Here is a 20,757-nt window from a genome sequence, read left to right as displayed (position 1 = left end):
AGGACGTGGTTTGTTCACAGGGAATGGATCTTTTAATTTTGTCTCATCGGACGTGGTTTTGGATTCACGCACGGACTTGGCTGGCTATCGCGTGAATCTTAAGGCATGGTTCGGGGAGCATTCTCCCGTTCCCGATTTTGCCTCGTAGGGAGTGGACTTGTTCACGGAACTGGTTTGGTTTTGTCCCAGAGGACATGGAAATTTGATGTTATTTCGAGCATGGACAAGGCCGGCTAAGGCGCAAATTTGTGTTTTCTTGTGATAAGAAAAATAACTTTCTTTTTAGGGGAGTCCCGATACGGGTTAGGTTCTGGAACTAAGTGAGCGTCTTGACACTCTTAGAATAATAACCCCAACAAAATAAATAAAATAAACTGAAAAGAATAAAAGAAAGGGCGTAGCGTAAACCTAAAAAAAAAAAAAAAAAAAAAAAAAAAAATGGAGAGGCACTGATAACTGGTGCAGAGGAGGGGGAGGTAGATTTACGTATGGATACAAATTGCGGGCGTTGGGGGCGGGGAGTTAGAAAGCCAGCCGCTTTTAGAAGTACATTTCTATTTATTTTTATAGAAGTGGTAAGTTCATTGTCGAGAGACTGATAAGTTAAAATTATATTATTTGCAAGTTACACTGATAAGGTTGTGTATTTTGCCAGCCCTAATAAGAGCCTTTTCCTCCAATCCTAATATAAGCACAAAACGTATTTCTTTTATGTACGGGCACTGTTTGCCTAAGTCACGTGCGTACGTATTTGCCTTTCCTCGCACGTGCCCTGAAAGGGTTTGCGCAGCTAACAGCTCAAGGTTGCCTGACCATAAGGGCGATGACCAGCGTGGGAGTTTTTCTGAGACTGACCCCGTATACAAAGAGAGTAATCTGCTTATCGTTTGTTAAGAAGATAAAGTTTTCTCTTAGACTCACCCAAAATTCCCCTGGGAACGGCATGAAGGCCACGCGGTCACAGCAGAATTTTTTAAGCAAAGCAAAAGATAACCACAAATAAACAGAGAGAGAGAGAGAGAGAGAGAGAGAGAGAGAGAGAGAGAGAGAGTTCCTTATGCTTATGAATGAAATAACGGGAACGCTTTAAAATGAAACAGAATTTATCACTGCAGTGCTGTGCAGAGGAATGTGTACAAATAAAATATGAAGCAAACAAATTTTACTCTTTTTGAGATTTTACTCTATAGTGTTTGCCTAATGGATTCCTAACCTCTACGAGAGAGAGAGAGAGAGAGAGAGAGAGAGAGAGAGAGAGAGAGAGAGAGAGAGAGAGAGAGATTAAACTCTCTGAATACCAGCAATATGGAATTTGCTGATTAACCCACGTGGGATCTAAAACATGTGCCTAACTATTCCAAATCGCCAAATTGTCTGGATAACACAAGGAGGAAATACTTTTTATTTTCAACGCTTCATAATTCCCTAGCTTGCCTATGTGAAAACATGCAAGCCCTCATGCAGGGGCTATCAAAACTTGTGGAAAGGATACTAACTCTCTCCTCTCGATGAGTGGATTGCATGCACTTGCCTAACGTTTCCCTATTTCTATTTTCAGTCACAATTTCGCTTCCTATCCTAACACAAAATAAAAATACTCACTGTGTGGAACTCCTTGTTTGTGCGCATGTGGAATTTACACAACAAGCTCGTTTCTTTGTCTCGCACCCACCTAGCTTCACTAGTCGCTGATACTGCACTTTGCAAGGGGACAAGGATTTATTCTGCAACGTGCAGGTTGCGAGATCCTAAGCAATCGGTCGCCTTTTTTACGATTTGACCTGGGGAAATGCTTACCATGAGCCAGTTATAGACTCTAAATGAATGATTTCATTAATTACCTCTATTTTTGTATAAAATCTGACTACTGTGGATTCAGGAAATCATAAAAAAAAAACAAGGAAAAATGGGGAATTCTATCTGAGCTGAGGGCTCTACTTACAAGGTATTTGTAAGTAAAGATGTTAGGGCAAGTTTAAAATCACTTGCATTTGCATGAAATGAAATATCAGAAGATGAAATGGACTAATCAGGCAAGCAAGGCCTGAGAGGTTAATTATAACTGGGAAAACTTGAAAGTACATCTGTCGATGTGAGGGTGCTGAAACAAGGCACAGTCAAGAGAGATTTCCATGGCTAACAAACCCTCTTGTAGAAGACGTGGCTTCAGCAAGAAATGGCAGGCAGGGGAAGGGCTGGGCTTCAATGCTAAGAATACTGAGGGTCGCTACAAGATAGGACCACATGGTATGGCATGGCTCTCTGAAGGAGATGCGTCTTGCTAGCATCCAGCAGTGTGTCTCTCTCATTGTTCCCTCGGTCAGTCGCTTATATGAGGTTGATCAATGGGCAGGAGAATACCTCCAGGTAGATGGGGGTTGGTTTCATCTATGACTAAGTCCCAGGTGCAGGCCAGCTGCCCTTTTCTCTTAATCTCCTTTCTAGGCTCTTTCGTGTCTCTGTAAACAAAAGTCTCCCGCAGTCATATGTTCCAGAAGAGAAAGTTGAAAGACAATTAATAGATTAAGGGAGGGACCTATATTCCTTTCACTCTTCCTTGTCAGGCAGTAACCAAAATGTACTGCTATATTTTCCAACTGTAAATGAAGATGTTGGTGGCTGAGATTCTTGATAAATCATAATAACATATATGTGTGTGTGTATATATATATATATATATATATATATATATATATATATATATATATATATATATATATATATATATATATATATATATATATATATATATGTATATATGCTGTGCATATCTACACTTGTGTGAGTGAATGTCACTGCGTCACTACTCACAAGTGTTTTCAGGTGCTCCAGTGACTCCCTCCTGCTGGAAAACGCGTCTTTGTGTTGTAGAATAACGTGCATTTATTAATATGCCTTATATTCTACGAGAGTGTAATTTATTTTGCGGGGAAAATTTTCTTTAATTTAATTTATTACCGAAATGAGTAGAAAATTGCCTGTTTACTCTCGACTTCTTTGTGCAACGCACCTATTAATAAGACTGGATTCATCATGAAACCTCCTTGTAAATCTGAAGTGACTGTAGCAGCGTCCAACGCAGCATGGCGCTCTCAAGTGATCTCTTGCGAAATTGATTTGACGTCACTGCACAACTGTCCTGTCAGGACAGGTGGCCAAAGGTGAACACTTTTAAGTGGAAGTGACTGTACCTGTATACATCTGTGTGAGTGTGTGATGGGCGCCGCCCCTTCGCCTCTCCCCGCACACTACGGAAGTTACTTCTGTCACTTGGTCCGAGTTGAAGGAATAGATTTCGGATCTCAGGTTAACATCTTCCCGCCGTAGGAGGGTAGTGCCACCAGTGCACCTCATGCGGCGTCCTGTAGGCATTACTAAAGGTTCTTTGGAGCGTCCCTTTGGCCCTTACCTGCAAACCCCCTTTCATGCCTTTTACTGTACCTCCATTCATATTATCTTTCTTCCATCGCGCTATCCACCCTCTCTTAACAAATATTTCATAGTCCAGCTGCGAGGTTTTCCTCCTGTTACACCTATTGGACCTACCTACTCTCAATTTCCTTTCCAACACTGAACGACTTAAACTATATTCAATTTAATTCAGTTAACATCTTCCATCCTTTTTAAAAAGTAGAGGAATAGTTTAAGTATGGCTTCTAGAAAACGTCTTCTTCAATGATACCCATATTAATGATTTCACTGATTTCAGGATGGGTCCTCCAGGCGGAGCATATCCAGTCGCGCTTCTCCTGATGCCTGCGATGCTCTTCCTTGGTGGTTCTGAGGGAGCATTCGTGGATTACGAAGGGTTTGTATCAAGCTGCCAATTGGGGATTTCATCATAGTTTTGCTAATTTTATATTATTCTAGGTATGTAGGTCGCTGGAAAGAGCCAGTACTTCCGAAGTGTTAGGAGGGAGGAAAAGAAAAAAACAAGGAAAGGGTTGAATAGATGGTTTAAAGTGATTTGGGAATGAAGGCCCTGATAATTAGAAAGCTTCAGAGGGCGTGCAAGATATAGGAGGATGGCACAACGTGCGTAGGGGGATCGATGCTCTACTGATGAGCCTTTTGTGTAGGCATTTGCAGTGGATGTGGAAGTTGTCAGTACAAGGAGTTCCTCCAGAGCTCAAAAGTTAAAATAGGAATGTGAGGAAGACTGTTGTGCTCTCTTCTATAGAGGAAACTTCATGTCAAGGAAATATATATATATATATATATATATATATATATATATATATATATATATATATATATATATATATATATATATATATATATATATATATATATAAGTATATATGTGTGTATGATATATATACATATATCATACACACACACACACACACACACACACACACACACACACATATATATATATATATATATATATATATATATATATATATATATATATATATATATATATATATATATATATATATATATATATATATATATATATATATATATATATATATATATATATATATATATAAATATATATATATATATATATATATATATATATATATATATATATATATATATATATATATATATATATATATATATATATATATATATATATATATATATATATATATATATATATATATCCACTCGTGGTTATTTTTATTGTGCTGCAAATGAGAGTCATTTCATATACAAGTGTCCTCGTCAAGAAAAAACTACTTGTTTTTCCTTCCATCAATTATTTTGGTCTGCAATCCGATGTTGGAGTTCCTAGAATAGGTGTGTTGGTGTGAGCGTCACTTGTGGTTATAAGCATAATATCATTGGTGTTTCAAATACTGGCTGTGTGGTACATCTGGCAGCATGTCGATAAATATGACTTTGTTATGAAGAAAACTAGTGTAAAATATGTTTGCTTTAATAAAGATAATGAAAGCAATAAATTCATATAATATTTAATGTACAAAGAGGTGGAGGGACGAAAATTAATCTTGAATGGACGATAGGCTGAGATGTCCCCGTAGGGGGCTAGTGCCGTCAGTGCACCTCATGCAGTGCACTGTAGGCATTTCTTAAGGTTCTTTGCAGCGTCCCTTCTGCCCTTAGCTGCATCCCCCTTTCGTTCCTTTTACTGTACTTCCTTTCATATTCTCTTTCTTCCATCATAATTTCTACCCTCTCCTAACATTGATTCATAGTGCAACTGCTTTGAGGTTTTCCTCCTGTTACGCCTTTCAGACCTTTTACTTTCGGTTTCCGTTTCAGCGCTGAATGACCTCACAGGTCCCAGTGGTTGGCCTTTGGCCTAAATTCTGTATTCAGTTCTACATTCGACAGGTTTAGAAAAAAAGAGTGTATGAATCTGCCGGGTCCTGAGCAAAAATGTGTATTATCTGTTGTTCATTTAGTGACGCTTTCTGAATCTTCTGTCTTTCTCGCTTTTGCTTTGTCTGTCCCTCTTCGTCGTCTTCTCATTTATACCAGATTCTGTGTCTGGACTTTTTCTTCTTCCTTTCTTTTAAATTCCCTCTCCTTATACCTATTTCAGTTCTTTTGTTCGTTTCCATCTCACGTTTCCCTTCTGTACTCTGCATGTTTTTATAATTTTTTGTTTATTATTCTCATAAATAGATGCCTTTTTAGTTTTCAGAAAAAAAAATTGTGCCCGCTTTGTCTGTCCGTCCGCACTTTATTCTGTCCGCCCTCAGATCTTAAAAATTACTGAGGCTAGAGGACTGCAAATTAGTATGTTAATCATCCACCCTCCAGTCATCAAACATACCAAATTGCAGCCCTCTAGCCTCAGTAGTTTTTGTTTTATTTAAGGTTAAAGTTAGCCATAATCGTGCTTCTGGAAATGTTATAGGATAGGCCACCACCGGCCCATGCTTAAAGCTTCATGGGCCGCGGCTCATACAGCATTATACCTAGACCACTGAAAGATAAATCTATTTTCGGTGGCCTTGATTACACGATGCACAGAAAACTCGATTGCGCCGAAGAAACTTGGGCGCATTTTTTACATGTTTATTATTATAAACCGAAAAAGCAAAATACATTTTGCAGGTGGAAAAGCTTGGGTGTTCATCTTGGGAAAATGAGTGGAGACGCTTATCCTCCCACCCTGAGTACACTTGAGGATATGGAAGCGGAGGGATACTTGGTGGTCCTGTTTGCATCAAAGGCCAAAGGTGAGGAAATTTTCATAATCAACGACAGACAAACTTGTGTCTTGTTGTCTGTCTTGGAAATTGTCCAGGACAGTGCTCCAAAGTTTTAATTTAGGAGGAACTGTTTTGAAGTTTATGGATTAGGTTGAAAGCAAAGGTGCTTTGTACTTTATAGTTATTGAACTAAATCTCAGTGCTCCAATTAAACTTTAAAATTAACTGTAACATTAAAGTTACACAATCTTGCCCGTATCTTAATCGTTTTAAGTAAAATCGAAAACTGTGTTGGGCCGTTTAATATTTTATATAAATTATTGAGTCTAGATTTATTCCAAGAAATCTATTCTTTAAGGTGTTTTGGGTGAGATAAGTTGACGATTGTTTTTGTATTGTAAAAGAAAATGTAAATATTCTTAATTTCTTGCATACAGTTAATATCCTTGTACCATCCATAAAATTCACAATAACTGTGTACCATTTTTGGATGTCTTAGTTATTAGAAATGAGAACAGTTTTTGTTTTAAAGTATATAGGATATACAAGAATAATTTATCATATATTTATTTTCACTCTAACCATGCTAAAGACATTAAGGTGTCAACATTTTCTGGTATGTATCTTAGAGCTCTTAGAATTTGTGGTCCTGAATTTTCGGAAGAGGAGTTGAAATTTATTGATAAAATAGGAGATTCATTACGTTACCCTCCATATTTTTGGGGGGATCTTTACAAATAAAGTAAAAAAGACATATTACAATCCAACCAGTGTTAACAAAGAACTTAAGAATATTCTCTGTTTACCACTGCATCCTAATTTCATTCCTGCAGTGCTGATTTTAAAAATTATTCATATTAATTTAGTATGTAAATGTGATAATATTTTGAGAAATAAACTAATTACAAATAGCCCGCCCAATTCAAACAATATTGTATACAGTATTCCTTGCAAAGAGTGTAATAAGATTTATATTGGTCAAACACCAAAAGACTAAAAGTGAGATGATCCCAATGCAAATATGACATTTCAAGAGACTTAACAAACAATGGCATTGTGGATCATTGGCTTAAGACAGGTCATGCGATTAAATGGTATAAGTCATCGATAGTCTACAAGGTCAATGACCATTGGAAAAGGAATCTGCTGGAGATGGTGTTCATTGAAGCCATGTGCACCAGGGATGATAATCTCCACCCTGGATTATTCCTTGATACTTTGTCCTTGTCTTTTTTGTTTAAAGAACATGCTGTCCAGATGAACAAACTGCAACCCCACTCCCTTCTTTTTTTGTATATAAAGCTCTTTCAACTTTTGTATTCAGTATGAACTTAAAAATGCAGAATACAATATGGAAATACTTGTTCAAAGTTCCAGTTTTCACTCACTTCTTATGTGGATTTTGTGATATAGGTATCTACATATATATATAAGTATATATATATATATATATATATATATATATATATATATATATATATATATATATATATATATATATATATATATATATATATATATGTGTGTGTGTGTGTGTGTGTGTGTGTGTGTGTGTGTGTGTGTGTGTGTGTGTGTGTTCCAGATTAGCTTCTTGCAATCAGGTCTAAGTTAGACATGTCCAGGAGGCTTGTTTTGTTTCAGCTTGGAATCCAAATTACGTGGGAACAATTTTACAATATTCTTAATTCTTCTTCAAACTCTTATTTATTTGTGTGTGACAAAGAAGTATAACTTTAAGAGATTAATTTAGATTTTTTAGTTTCTTAATTTTTACTTATTCCTTCACTAGATTATAATTTCCACCTCGGTTACATCTGAGGGCTGGAAACCGAGTTTGACTGTCACTGATATGAGGGAGGTACACTAAAATTCTGTCTCAAAATGGGGACATCGTTTCTGATGGTGGTTCTGGAAGCCCCACTGTCCCATTCCTGATCATGGTTCTGAATGCCCCACTGTCACTGTTTCTATTCATGGTTCTGAATGCCCCAATGTCACGATTTATTTTTATGGTGCTGAATGCCCCACTGTCACCGTTTCTGTTCGTGATTCTGAATGCCCCACTGTCACAATTTCTTTTTGTGGTTCTAAATGCCCACTATCACCGTTTCTGGTCATGGTTCTGAATACCCCATTATCACCATTTCTGTTCGTGGTTCTGAATGCCCCACTGTCACCATTTCTGTTTGTGGTTATAAATGCCCACTATCACTGTTTCTGTTCATGACTCTCAATGCCCTACTATCACCGTGTCTGTTCATGGGTCTGACTGCCCCACTATCACCATTTCAGTTCATGGGTCTGAATACCCCACTGTCACCGTTTACGTTCGTGACTGTGAATGCCCAACTGTCACAATTTCTGTTTGTGGTTCTAAATGCCCACTGTCACCATTTCTGTCCATGGTTCTGAATGCTCCACTATCACCGTTTCTGTTCGTGGTTCTGAATGCCCCACTGTTACCATTTCTGTTTGTGTTTCTAAATGCCTACTATCACCGTTTCTGTTCGTGGTTCTGAATGCCCCACTATCACCGTTTCTGTTCGTGGTTCTCAGTGCCTCACTGCCACCATTTCTGTTTGTGGTTCTAAATGCCCACTATCACTGTTTCTGTTTGTGGTTCTGAATGCCCCAGTATCACCGTTTCTATTCATGGGTCTGAATTCCCCACTGTCACCATTTCAGTTCATGGATCTGAATGCCCCACTGTCAACGATTCTGTTTGTGATTCTGAATGCCCCACTGTCACAATTTCTGTTTGTGGTTCTAAATGCCCACTATCACCATTTCTGTTCGAGGTTCTGAATACCCCACTATCACCGTTTCTGTTTGTGGTTCTGAATGCCCAACGATCACCGTTTCTGTTCGTGATTCTGAATGCCCCACTGTTACCATTTCTGTTTGTGGTTCTAAATGCCCACTATCACCGTTTCTGCTCATGGTTCTGAATGCCCCACTATCACCATTTCTGTTTGTGGTTCTCAGTGCCCCACTGTCACCATTTCTGTTTGTGGTTCTAAATGCCCACTATCACTGTTTCTGTTTGTGGTTCTGAATGCCCCAGTATCACCGTTTCTGTTCATGGGTCTGAATGTTCCACTGTCACCATTTCAGTTCAAGGGTCTGAATGCCCCACTGTCACCGATTCTGTTTGTGATTCTGAATGCCCCACTGTCACAATTTCTGTTTGTGGTTCTAAATGCCCACTGTCACCGTTTCTGTTCGAGGTTCTGAATGCCCCACTATCACCGTTTCTGTTCGTGGTTCTGAATGCCCCACTGTCACCGTTTCTGTTCGTGATTCTGAATGCCCCACTGTTACCATTACTGTTTGTGGTTCTGAATGCCCACTATCACCGTTTCTGTTCGTGGTTCTGAATTCCCCACTATCACCATTTCTGTTCTTGGTTCTCAATGCCCCAATGTCACCATTTCTGTTCTTGGTTCTCAGTGCTGCAATGTCACCTTATCTGTTTGTGGTTCTGAATGCCCCACTGTCACCGTCCCTGTTCGTGGTTCTGAATGCCGCACTGTCACCATGTCTTTTCGTAGTTCTGAATTCCCCACTATCACCGTTTCTATTCGAGGTTCTGAATGCCCACTGCCACCGATCCTGTTCGTGTTTCTGAATGCTGCACTGTCACCATTTCTATTTGTGGCTCTAAATGCCCCACTATCACTATACCAGTTAGTGGTTCTTAATGCCCCACTGTCACTATTTATGTTTGTGTTTCTGAATACCCCACTGTCACTGTTTCTGTTCGTGGTTCAGAATGCCCCAGTGTCACCAATTCTGTTCGTGTTCCTGAATGACCCACTGTCACCATTTCTGTTTGTGGCTCTGAATGCCACTCTGTCACCATTTCTGTTCATGGTTATAAATGCCCCACTGTCACCGTTTCCATTCGTGGTTCTGAATGCCCCACTGTCACCGTTTCTGTTCATGGTTCTGAATGCTCTCTGTCACCATTTCTGTTCGTGGTTGTGAATGCTCCACTGTCACCATTTCTGTTCATGGTTCTGAAAGCCCCACTGTCACTGTTTCTATTCGTGGTTCTGAATGCCCGACTGTAACCGATTCTTCTCGTGTTTCTGAATGCCCCACTATCACCATTTCTATTTGTGGTTCTAATTGCCCCACTATCATCGTTTCCATTCCTGGTTCTGAATGCCCCAGTGTCACCATTTCTGTTCGTTTTTCTGAATGCACCACTGTCACCATTTCTGTTCGTGGTTCTGAATGTCCCACTGTCACCATTTCTGTTCGTGGTTCTTAAAGCCCCACTGTCACCATTTCTGTTCTTGTCTCTGAATGCCCCACTGTCACAGTTTCTGTTCGTTTTTCTCAATGCAACACTGTCACCATTTCTGTTAGTGGTTCCAAATGCTATTGTGTCACTATTTCTGCTTGTGGTCCTGAACGCCCCTCTGTCACCATTTCTGTTCATGGTTCTGTATGCCGTACTGTCACCATTTCTTTTCGTGGTTCTGTATGCCTCACTCTCACCGTTTCTGTTTGTGGCTCTGAATGCCCGAATGTGACCGTTTGTGTTCTTGGTTCTGAATGTCGCACTGTCACTGTTTCTGTTCGCGGTTCTGAATGCCCCACTGTCACCGTTTCTGTTCATGGTTCTGAATGCCACACTGTCACCATTTCTGTTCGTGGTTCTGAATGCATCACTGTCACCTTTTTTGTTCGTGGTTTTGAATGCCCACTGTCACCATTTCTGTTCGTGGTTCCAAATGCCCCATTATCACTGGTTCTGTTCGTGGTTTTAAATGCTCCACTGTCACTGGTTCTGTTCGTGGTTCTGAACTGTCACTGGTTCTGTTCATGGTTCTGAATGCCCCACTGTCACCGTTTCTGTTCGTTGTTCTGAATGCCCCACTGTTACCTTTTCTGGTGATTGTTCCCAATGCCCCACTGTCACCGTTTCTGTTTGTGGTGCTGAATGCCCTACTGTCACAAACACTTGCCCTATCACAATTGGTGTATCTCTCACCCTCGATGATCTATTTCTCACTGCTGTCCACTTGTAAAACTTCCATTCATATGGATCTGTCTTAGTATGCAAGATGTGGCCAAGTCTTACAATTTTCCTTAGTTTTATTTTTCTAATCTCTTTCATTAAACTTTATATTTGTATTGATTCCTAGTTTATCGTTCGATTAATCACTTATAGCCACGTACGGTTCGGCATCAAGCAGTCTTCAGTCCAGGTGTTCATATGTTTTTCTTGGCTCCTTACAGACGCTGGCTTCTCATTTCTTGCACTCGCAGTACACACATCATTAAGTTTTGGCATCCAGCTATGGTTATCAGACATCGCAGACTTAAAATTGTGTGTCTCTTGCCTAATTACATATAATCTTAACTAACGTTTCCATTATAGTCATTTCCATTATATATATATATATATATATATATATATATATATATATATATATATATATATATATATATATATATATATATATATATATATATATATATATATATATATATATATATATATAACTGAATCACGAAAATACGTAACATGATGAATATATAAATAAAGATAAAATCCACGAAGGAAACAGAAACATCGGAGTGCTGCGAGGCCTTTTGACGCTAGGTCCTTTACTTAGCAGGCTGAAGGAATATAAAAGTAAGTTTACAAAGAAAGCTCATATAAATGACAGATGGGGATTATAAAGGAAGCATATGTACCCGGAATCCAACACAACTGAAGAATTAGTAGAACTGCCAAAACAGGATTAAATATTTAAGGGGTTTTTACAAAGAATTAGGATCAACCATTCAGAAGCAGGGTCGTGATTGACCACCTAAAAAATTTTTTTTAGTACAACAAAATAATTATCTTTTTTTTTAAACAATAATAACTTCTTGCAGGATGAACATTTTTACAAATAAAAAATATATTAAACATACGGATATATAGAAAATATATATCAAGTAACTAACCTGTAATTAAGTCAGTGATTTTATCTTTTAGGTCATTCATGAACATTTTTCTAATACAGGGGCCCAAGGTTAAAATTACAGCTGGAAGTAAGCTGGATAATAGCGGACTCCAATAGATTTCTTGAAGAGAAATCTTTCGATCTGGCAATCACTGAACTTTCAGTCCAATTTATCCTGTGAGAGTTTTCACTTAAAAGAATGAATATAGCATTGGATGCTTGTCCAGTTTTGACTGAATACTTATGTTGCTTAATAAGTACATCTAAATCTTTGCTAGATTGGCCAATATAAAAAGAGGGGCAGTCCAAACATGGAATTTTGTATATTATGTTGTTTTTTTCTTTAGAGCTATTTTTTATTAACATACTTTTGAGTGTGTTATTATAAGAAAAAGCGAGTTTTACATTAAAAGGTTTTAACAATGATTTTATGTTTACAAAACCACTAAAATAAGGCAAGCTAAAAATGTTCTTAGGGGTTTCTTTCTTCATGTTACTGTCACTATAAAACTTTTTGTGGGATTTGTTATAACAAATATCTAGTATATGTGAAGGATAACATAAATCTGTCCCTATTTTTCTTATGTATTCAATTTCTTTATCCAAATACTGGGGACTGACAATGCGCAAGGCTCGTAAAAACATAGAGTAAAAAATTGATATTTTGATGTTAAGGTAATGGCCTGAATAAAAATGGACATAAGTTAAGTTGTTGGTTGATTTCCTATAAATACTGAATTTACATTGAAATGGTTCTCTATGTATTAAAACATCTAAGAAAGGGAGGCAATTGTCTTTTTCTAATTCTAACGTAAACTTAATGGATGGTACCTGGTTATTCAAATTACAGAGTAAATCATTTACATCAATACCAGCAGGCAAAACAGCTAAAATATCGTCAGCATACCTATACCACTTTAAAGGAGTATAAATGATATTAGGTATATATCGTTTTTCAAAGAATTCCATGTACAAGTTTGAGAGGAGTGGGGATAAAGGGTTGCCCATTTTCATACCAAATATTTGTTGGTAAAATGCACCGTTGAATATAAACTTTCAATCACAAATGCACAACCTAGTAAGAGAAATGATATGACTTACAGGTAGAGGTAATTCGCGATGGATTAATTCATTACTAAGATACTCTAAAACAGAATCTATAAGGACTTTAGTAAAAAGAGAACAAACATCAAAACTAACGAATCTATCAGTGGGGAAAAAGTGATTTTGTTTAATTTATCAACTAAATCTAGACAATTACATACGTGAGAATCTGAGATACTTCCAAGTAATGCAGACAAGAGTCTGGTAATATATTTCGAAAGTTTATATGATATTGAGCCAACAGTACTGATAATAGGCCAAACACACACACACACACACACACACACACACACACACACACACACACACACACACACATATATATATATATATATATATATATATATATATATATATATATATATATATATATATATATATATATATATATATATATATATATATATATATATATATATATATATATATATATATATATATATATATATATACATATATATATATATATATATATATATATATATATATATATATATATATATATATATATATATATATATATATATATATATATATATATATATATACAAACATACACTGTCAGCCAATTTATAGCAGTCTGTTGTACAGCCACGGCTGACAAGTAACAGATACCTGTGTCTTGAAAAGCTTTTATTTGATCTCACCACCAAGTATTGCTGAGGGAGTATCTTCCTATACCTTTTATCTCTGTAACATATATTGCTGGGGTATCGGTATTTTGTAAAAATTTTTAGTTTTCTATAAAAGAAAACTATTGTGTCGGCTCTGTCTGTCCGTCCGCACTTTATTCTGTCTGCACTATTTCTGTCCGTCCTCAGATCTTAAAAATTACTAGGGATAGAGGGCTGCAAATTGGTATGTTGATCATCTACCCTTCAATCATTAAACATACCAAATTGCAGCCCTCTAGCCTCATTAGTTTTTATTTTATTAACGGTTAAATTTAGCCATAATTGTGCGTCTGGCAACGATATAAGACAGGCCAACACCGGGCCGTAATTAAAGTTTCATGGGCCCCGGCTCATACAACATTATACGGAGACCACCGAAAGATAGATCTATTTTCGGTGGCCTTGATTATGCGCTGTAGCGTCTGTACAGAAAACTCGATTGCGCTGAAGAAACTTAGCCGTATTTTTTACTTGTTTTTTGTCAACATCTGGTATTGCTGAGGTAGGAGATCTCTTAACCTTTTATTTTCCCTCAAATGTGGCATTGCTGAGGCAGCCATATCTTCTAAAGGTTGTTTTCTTTATTTATCTCACAAAAGGTATTGCTGAGGTGTATCTTCTAAAGTTTTTTCTTTGAACAACAGGAACTGCTGAGGTAGCTGTATCACCTAAAGCCTTAGAGGATCTTACTAAAATGCAGGATGACGGATTGATAACTTTTGAAGTAATATCTAATAATCTTGGAAAGTAAGTTTTTTAGTCGAAGCTGTTTTTTCTCTCTTTGTAAACATCATATCCCACTATCTACTAATACCTTCCGAGTCACGTCATGTAGTGATTTCATGCTAATATTACTGTTTGACATAATGTTTTAAATAATATCGTGTGTACTTTATTATAAAATGTAGATGTTTTTCATGTGACCGTGAAAATTTTCCTTATATATGTCCCGTTCAGCTGTTTTATTTTACCATTTCATTCCTTTTAAAAGCACCTTTGATTTTTCTGTAAACAAAGGAATTTACCTGTTTATGAGTATTTATAAATATTTTTTTGTCATTCAATGGAACTTTATACTTAGTGATAGTGTAGTATCATTGTGTAGTATCTTCACTGACATTTCTTCTCGTGATTTGATCAGTGATTTTGAAGAACACAGCCTCTTAGTTAATCAGGTTTAAACTTATCAGAATCTTTTTTCTCTTATTAGCTACATTATTATGAAGGTTTTTTCTAAGCTACCTCTTTGTAAGTGATGCATTATGCAGATAAATCACTTCAATCAAATAATAATAGTAAAGCGCTTAAAGGCTAACTTTGGCTAGAAATTATGTCTGTGGGATATCTTGAATGTTCAAGTGCAGGCTGTACTACATGGTCTTTGTTGCTAGTCAGCTATAGCCCTTACCAGGTTGTCTTATATTAAGCTAGCCTACCTATGATTGCACCGGCAATTTCCCCAAGGTGTTCCAGCCCATAAGATGGTAAGGTGTGAATGGGAGCTGGACAGCCTGATGTGGACCTCTTGGCGAATCCTAACCATTAGATACACTTACCAGGGGACCATCATCCAGAGGCATCTGATAAGCTGATTTAGAAATGATCTTCCTAGTCCCGCAGCTTGTGTAATTTATTTTCTATTGCATTGTAACAGAGCATTTACAAGAAAATTTTCAACAGGTTGTTCTCTCACAAATATTTTGAGACATGTAATTGCTCATTCGGAATGTTGATTAGGAAAATATTATATTTTTGCACTGATCGGGATGTTTAATAACGTTGTCTGGTTATTTTTTTTTTTCATTTGGATATATGTTACTGCCTTAAAGCAAGATAGAGAAAGATGATGAGCAAGTGACATTGGTTGAAAATATATGCTAATGATACCCTCCTTCCTTGTGGATGCCTACCATCGATCACTAAAGCAGTAGGTAGATGCTTTGTCCATTTAGCTTTTGAAATCAGGAAAGCAGAGATCAGATATGCAACTGCATATGCTTGATATCATAGCAGGCACCACTGCGCTGCTGACTATGACTTCGCCCAATCCACACTCCACCTACTGTGAGTGGACACATTTGATCCGCCTCCCAATGGTCCTGAGGTTTTGTAAACTTTCTAAGTAGACATTATTGCCTTAAAATTAATGCTAATGATAACTTCTTTCCTTTGAGATCCAGACCTTGGTATACTAGAAATTCTCTTTTGTCATGCTGAATTTCATCTTGTTCAAATCTGCTAAGTCTTTTGGAGATATTAAGGTAATGACTTTTAAAAACTCTTGGCTCTTAATGTTTGGTCCTATTAAGCCAAGCTGTGTTTATTTTATTTGCAAACTGAAAATCTGTAGTGCCTTGGTCCTCAGTTTTCTTTGTGCACCTTCAGGTTACAGTGAATCACCCTGATATGATGTGTCTTTGCTTGGATGTACTGCATATAATGTTTAAACACTATTGCATATGCACATAAACGCATTTATCCATAATGTTTACGTGCATTTTGAGATATTGTAAATATCCATTCCTTATGATCCTTTAGTGTGAACACACAGACAAGTTAGGAGAGAATCTTAATGATAATAATAACAAAGCGTGGTCTCTCTGTTGCCTTCTTTGTTGATCTCCTTGAAGCTTATATTACAGGTTTGTTTAGTATTGGTAGGCCTATAAAACTTCACTGAAAAGTTCAGGCAACAAAAGTGATAAAGATAATAGGGAAAATTATACATTTGTTTCATGAATGCATTTATCATTTCGCTCAAGGGAACTGGACTTGGAGGAACGTGCTCAAAGCAAAGACTTTCCTCGAAATTCGGTCACATTCAGCTCGTACATGAGTTTCAGTCAAGTGAGTATTTACTTAATAAGAAACAGCACTACCCGTTTCAAGGCAAGATAAAGTCTGTCACAGTTTTTCTCAGATAATCATTCCAGTAATTATTGCTTGTCATATTAAGTTAAAAATATTTGCATTTTGTCATAGGAAAACACTAATTCTTGTGAAGATAATGAAATGTATAGATGTCGAACAATACCAGTTTAGGATAGTAAAATGTACGCTTGTCAAGGGCCATCGCAGGAAAATTATGTTATACTATTTATGCATAAAAAGTATTGACTTAGTTTTTAAAAAATTATTAGATTTTCCCCTGGACTTGCACTGATACAGTTTACAAGTGATTTCTAATGTGTAATAATGAGCTCTTTTGACACACTGAAACATTGCTTATAACAGATATCCAGTTACTTGGAGAGCTTGCAAGCCAAATACCCGAGCAAAGTCCGAGTGGATGAAGTTGGAAAAAGCTTTGAAAACCGCTCTATTTATCGTGTTCGTATCAACAACAACATCGGAAACAATATAAAGAAAAAAGTTGTATTTATTGATGGAGGTCAGTATTCCATATTTATTTGCTTTTACTTATTAGACATAAGTATTGATTATATTATTTAGCACTGTCTGTCAGTCCTTTGAGAAAATGTAGCCTAATCTTTGAGGCCCCGGTGAAATTGCTAGTCACTAAGTACCACACCTCCTTATGACCTCCTTATGTGCACTTCAACCATGACTTTTAGCACTGTGGAGCCACATCTCCTCAAAGTCGCCTTCCTTTTCTTTGTCTCTGCTGAACCGAGCACTTGTTTATACCACCGGGTTACTCTTGTTTACTGGTAGTCCAGCTTAGGGCAAACAGGTGATAGGCTGCTGTACTTTGAGAAAGTACAGCAGCCTATCGCCTGTTTGCCCTAGACGGACTACCAGTAAAGAAGAGTAACCTGGTGGTAAAAAGGAGAGTAACAACACCCTGGAATACTAATAAACAAAGAGTATCATTTACAGTGCTCTGTGCGGTAGGGACAACGAAAAGGAAGGCAATTTTGAGATGTGGCTACACAGTGTTAAGAGTCATGGCTAAAGTGTACATAAGGAGGTCATAAAGAGATGTGGTACTTAGTGACTAGCAATTTCACTGAGGCCTCAAAGATTAGGATGGTTGAAAGGAACCCAGAAAATTATATAAAAGGGGCATTTGTGAAGACCTAGACCAGGTGGGAATTCAAGCATAAAATACGTAAGACTGAAGACTGGGGAGAACTCATTTTGCATCTAATTACATCACATGAAAGTTTATTCGAAAACTGCTGATGATGGAGGAAGCAACTGCAGATTCTGGGTTGCATGCTTGACATGATAAACATCTCTCAGTGAGGTAAATTCATCGTGCGAGGAGTTGATGAGTGATTTACCCATTGCTAGAGGGTGGTAGATGGAGAGAGAGAAAAGTGTACAGAGTTTTTCTTCTTTTGTTAATTTACACCCCGCTGTAAGTATTGTCTACATGCTACAAGCACAAGGGCTCCACTGGAGAAAGAAGAGCAGAAAGTACAAAAGAAATGGAGAAATACGGAATGAACTTTGCAAGAGAAGTAGCAAAGATAAGCAAATGAAATTAAACCATTAAACAATGAAGTGAAAATCATGTGAGCCAATTCAATAAAAATAATTTGCACCGAGTTTGAATTTTTGACCAATGGTCCAAGTTCATGATTGCTAAGATAATTCAGTATGGCCACAGCTGCAACAAAATTTTAGAAAACTAAACGATAATGAACCTCATAAAAGAAAAGGCAAGACTCCTAGATTTTGTTTAGTATCTACTGATAAGTGGTGGATGATATAGTTTGGAAATATATGAATGCAGAGGGGGATTAGGATGATTACTTTCTCAAAGTATGCACAGTAAGCCCATTCAAACTCTGGTGCTAGAGATGAATACCAAGATGTAGATGAAGAAATTTAATAGAACTCAAGATTTTATTAAAAAAATCATGATGTTAGTCAGCTGCTGAAAAACAAAATGAGGAACAACACTCAGCAGAATTCAACATAGACAATAGTATGATCTGCACAAACAAACCACCATATGGGCTAAGAACACAAGAGATTGCCTTCTTATAGCCACTGTAGTGCCCGTCAACGGCTGGATCCTGCTGCTAACTATAAATTTTAATAATAAAACTAAGAAATGCTCCACCAACTCCCAACTATACAGTACTAGTTGGAAAACTAAGATCTCATAAACAGCATGGTCAAAAGCAGCAACAAACTGTAAACGAGTCTTGAGTTTATTATTTTGATGTGTTAAAATGATTTCCTGGGACACAAGGCAAAATTTTGGATTATATTAATATATGGTAGGAATCACACACACATACAGAGAGAGAGAGAGAGAGAGAGAGAGAGAGAGAGAGAGAGAGAGAGAGACAGACAGACAGACAGACAGACAGACAGACAGACAGACAGACAGAGAGAGTATTGTACAGTGTATATCTTTGACTTTTCTCGAGTGTGCTGCGCACACTACCGTGAGTACATTGCGTGCATTGATTCTGATTTTGCCTAAGTACTGTACTTTTGAAGCAAAGTACAGTACTTAGGCAAGTGTTATTAAAGAAGAATAATTTTGTAAGTGCTGAAATGATTTACTAGGGCTCATACTGCAAAATATACAGCGATGCATACGAATCAGAAAAATTTAAGCATACCTTAGTTTAACCGGATCACTGAGCTGATTAACAGCTCTGCTAGGGCTGGCCCGAAGGATTAGACTTATTTAGAGAGAACAGTGTACTTATTCCTTATCCTTGAGCATGTTCCACATACTAATATTATTGTTATAAAATTTAGCATGTCTCCATCCCTACTGTTGTCACCATGCTAAGGGGTCGGTTTGCCTTGCTGTATTTTATATATCATAAAATATCCAAGAATAGTACATTAATACAAATAAAAAGGAATTATTTATTGAAAAAAGAAACTCATTTAGTTTAAACTGTGTCCTTCCTAATGAAGGTACTCCATTTCATTCTTGCTGCCATATTCAGAAACAATTTTTAATATTCTCTCATTAGCTTTTCTGTATTTGACTAGTTTTAATTGTGGTTCATTGCCAGCTGAAAATTTCTCGAAGTACTCGTCTCTTCCCTTTTGAGCATGCTTGAGGACATCGAGGAATTTCCATGTGGTTGGGTGTAACATTCCTAGTTCACTTTTCAGTCTCCTGTCGGCCGCCTCAGCCTAGTTATTTGTTCTATCATCTCCATCTCACGTTCTCTGATACATACTCCACATCTCCGTCGGAAATAAAGGACTTCGTCTGCCTGCTCCACGCCGGTTAGGACGGTCAATATAATTGTCTTCCAACCAGTTTAAAACCGGAATTAACTCCTCCGATAAACAACCTGCCAAAGAATCCACGTGATTGTCACGGTCATCACTTCCACGAAACATAGAGCAGTTATCATTTTGCATGTTATGCAAAATCGGAATTGTTGTTATATGAATGCATAAGACCAAAACCATTTAACTGCTTTCGTAGATTTTGAGACAGCTGAAAAGGGCGACCTCTGACTTCCACACTGGGGAAGGGATCTTTCATGGCGGTAAAAGCTCCACATTCAAAATCGCAATTGATAACCACAGGTCACTGTTATCAATTCCGGTTATCAATTATGTATGTTGCATACTGCTTGTTTTGTAAAGGCTCATACAATAAAGGGTGAAAATCCGTTATTTTTCCTAACCATGATCATATACACTTGATAAAATAGCTGTGGTGCTACCACAAATGTTCCGTCAGCATACCAAGTCTTGGGAGATGCTATGTGTTTTAACCAACTCTCTCTCCCAGTTATAATAATCCGTTCGTTGCTCGTCCCTCTCTCCATCAAACAGAAGTTTTCCTCGGTTTCTGGGGTGGGTCTATACGTCATGTGTTTATGAGGTAACTGAAGCTCTTGAACGGACCTTGGGTTCTCAGGGACCTGATTAACTTCGTCTCGTTTTCTACGAATAATTTTGCTCATTGCTTGC

The 20,757-nt window shown here is 37.3% G+C and overlaps 1 protein-coding gene across 1 annotated transcript in view; it reads left to right on the top strand.

Annotated features, from left to right (window-relative positions):
* LOC136834189 (zinc carboxypeptidase A 1-like) overlaps positions 1–20,446 on the top strand; it is a 51,179-nt gene extending 30,733 nt beyond the window's left edge. The window contains exons 2-7 of the mRNA XM_067096454.1: positions 3,710–3,808; positions 6,043–6,167; positions 14,529–14,631; positions 16,647–16,731; positions 17,119–17,275; positions 19,942–20,446. Coding sequence (XP_066952555.1) covers positions 3,711–3,808; positions 6,043–6,167; positions 14,529–14,631; positions 16,647–16,731; positions 17,119–17,275; positions 19,942–20,063 — 690 coding nt within the window. The 5' untranslated portion in view covers position 3,710 and the 3' untranslated portion in view covers positions 20,064–20,446. The remainder of the gene's footprint in view (positions 1–3,709; positions 3,809–6,042; positions 6,168–14,528; positions 14,632–16,646; positions 16,732–17,118; positions 17,276–19,941) is intronic.
* The last annotated feature ends 311 nt before the right edge of the window (positions 20,447–20,757 follow it).

The sequence above is a fragment of the Macrobrachium rosenbergii genome, chromosome 53 (assembly GCF_040412425.1).
Source record: "Macrobrachium rosenbergii isolate ZJJX-2024 chromosome 53, ASM4041242v1, whole genome shotgun sequence".
NCBI lineage: Eukaryota > Metazoa > Arthropoda > Malacostraca > Decapoda > Palaemonidae > Macrobrachium > Macrobrachium rosenbergii.
The sequence above is the reverse complement of the archived record's forward strand: the minus strand, read 5'-3'. Positions and strand labels throughout refer to the sequence as shown.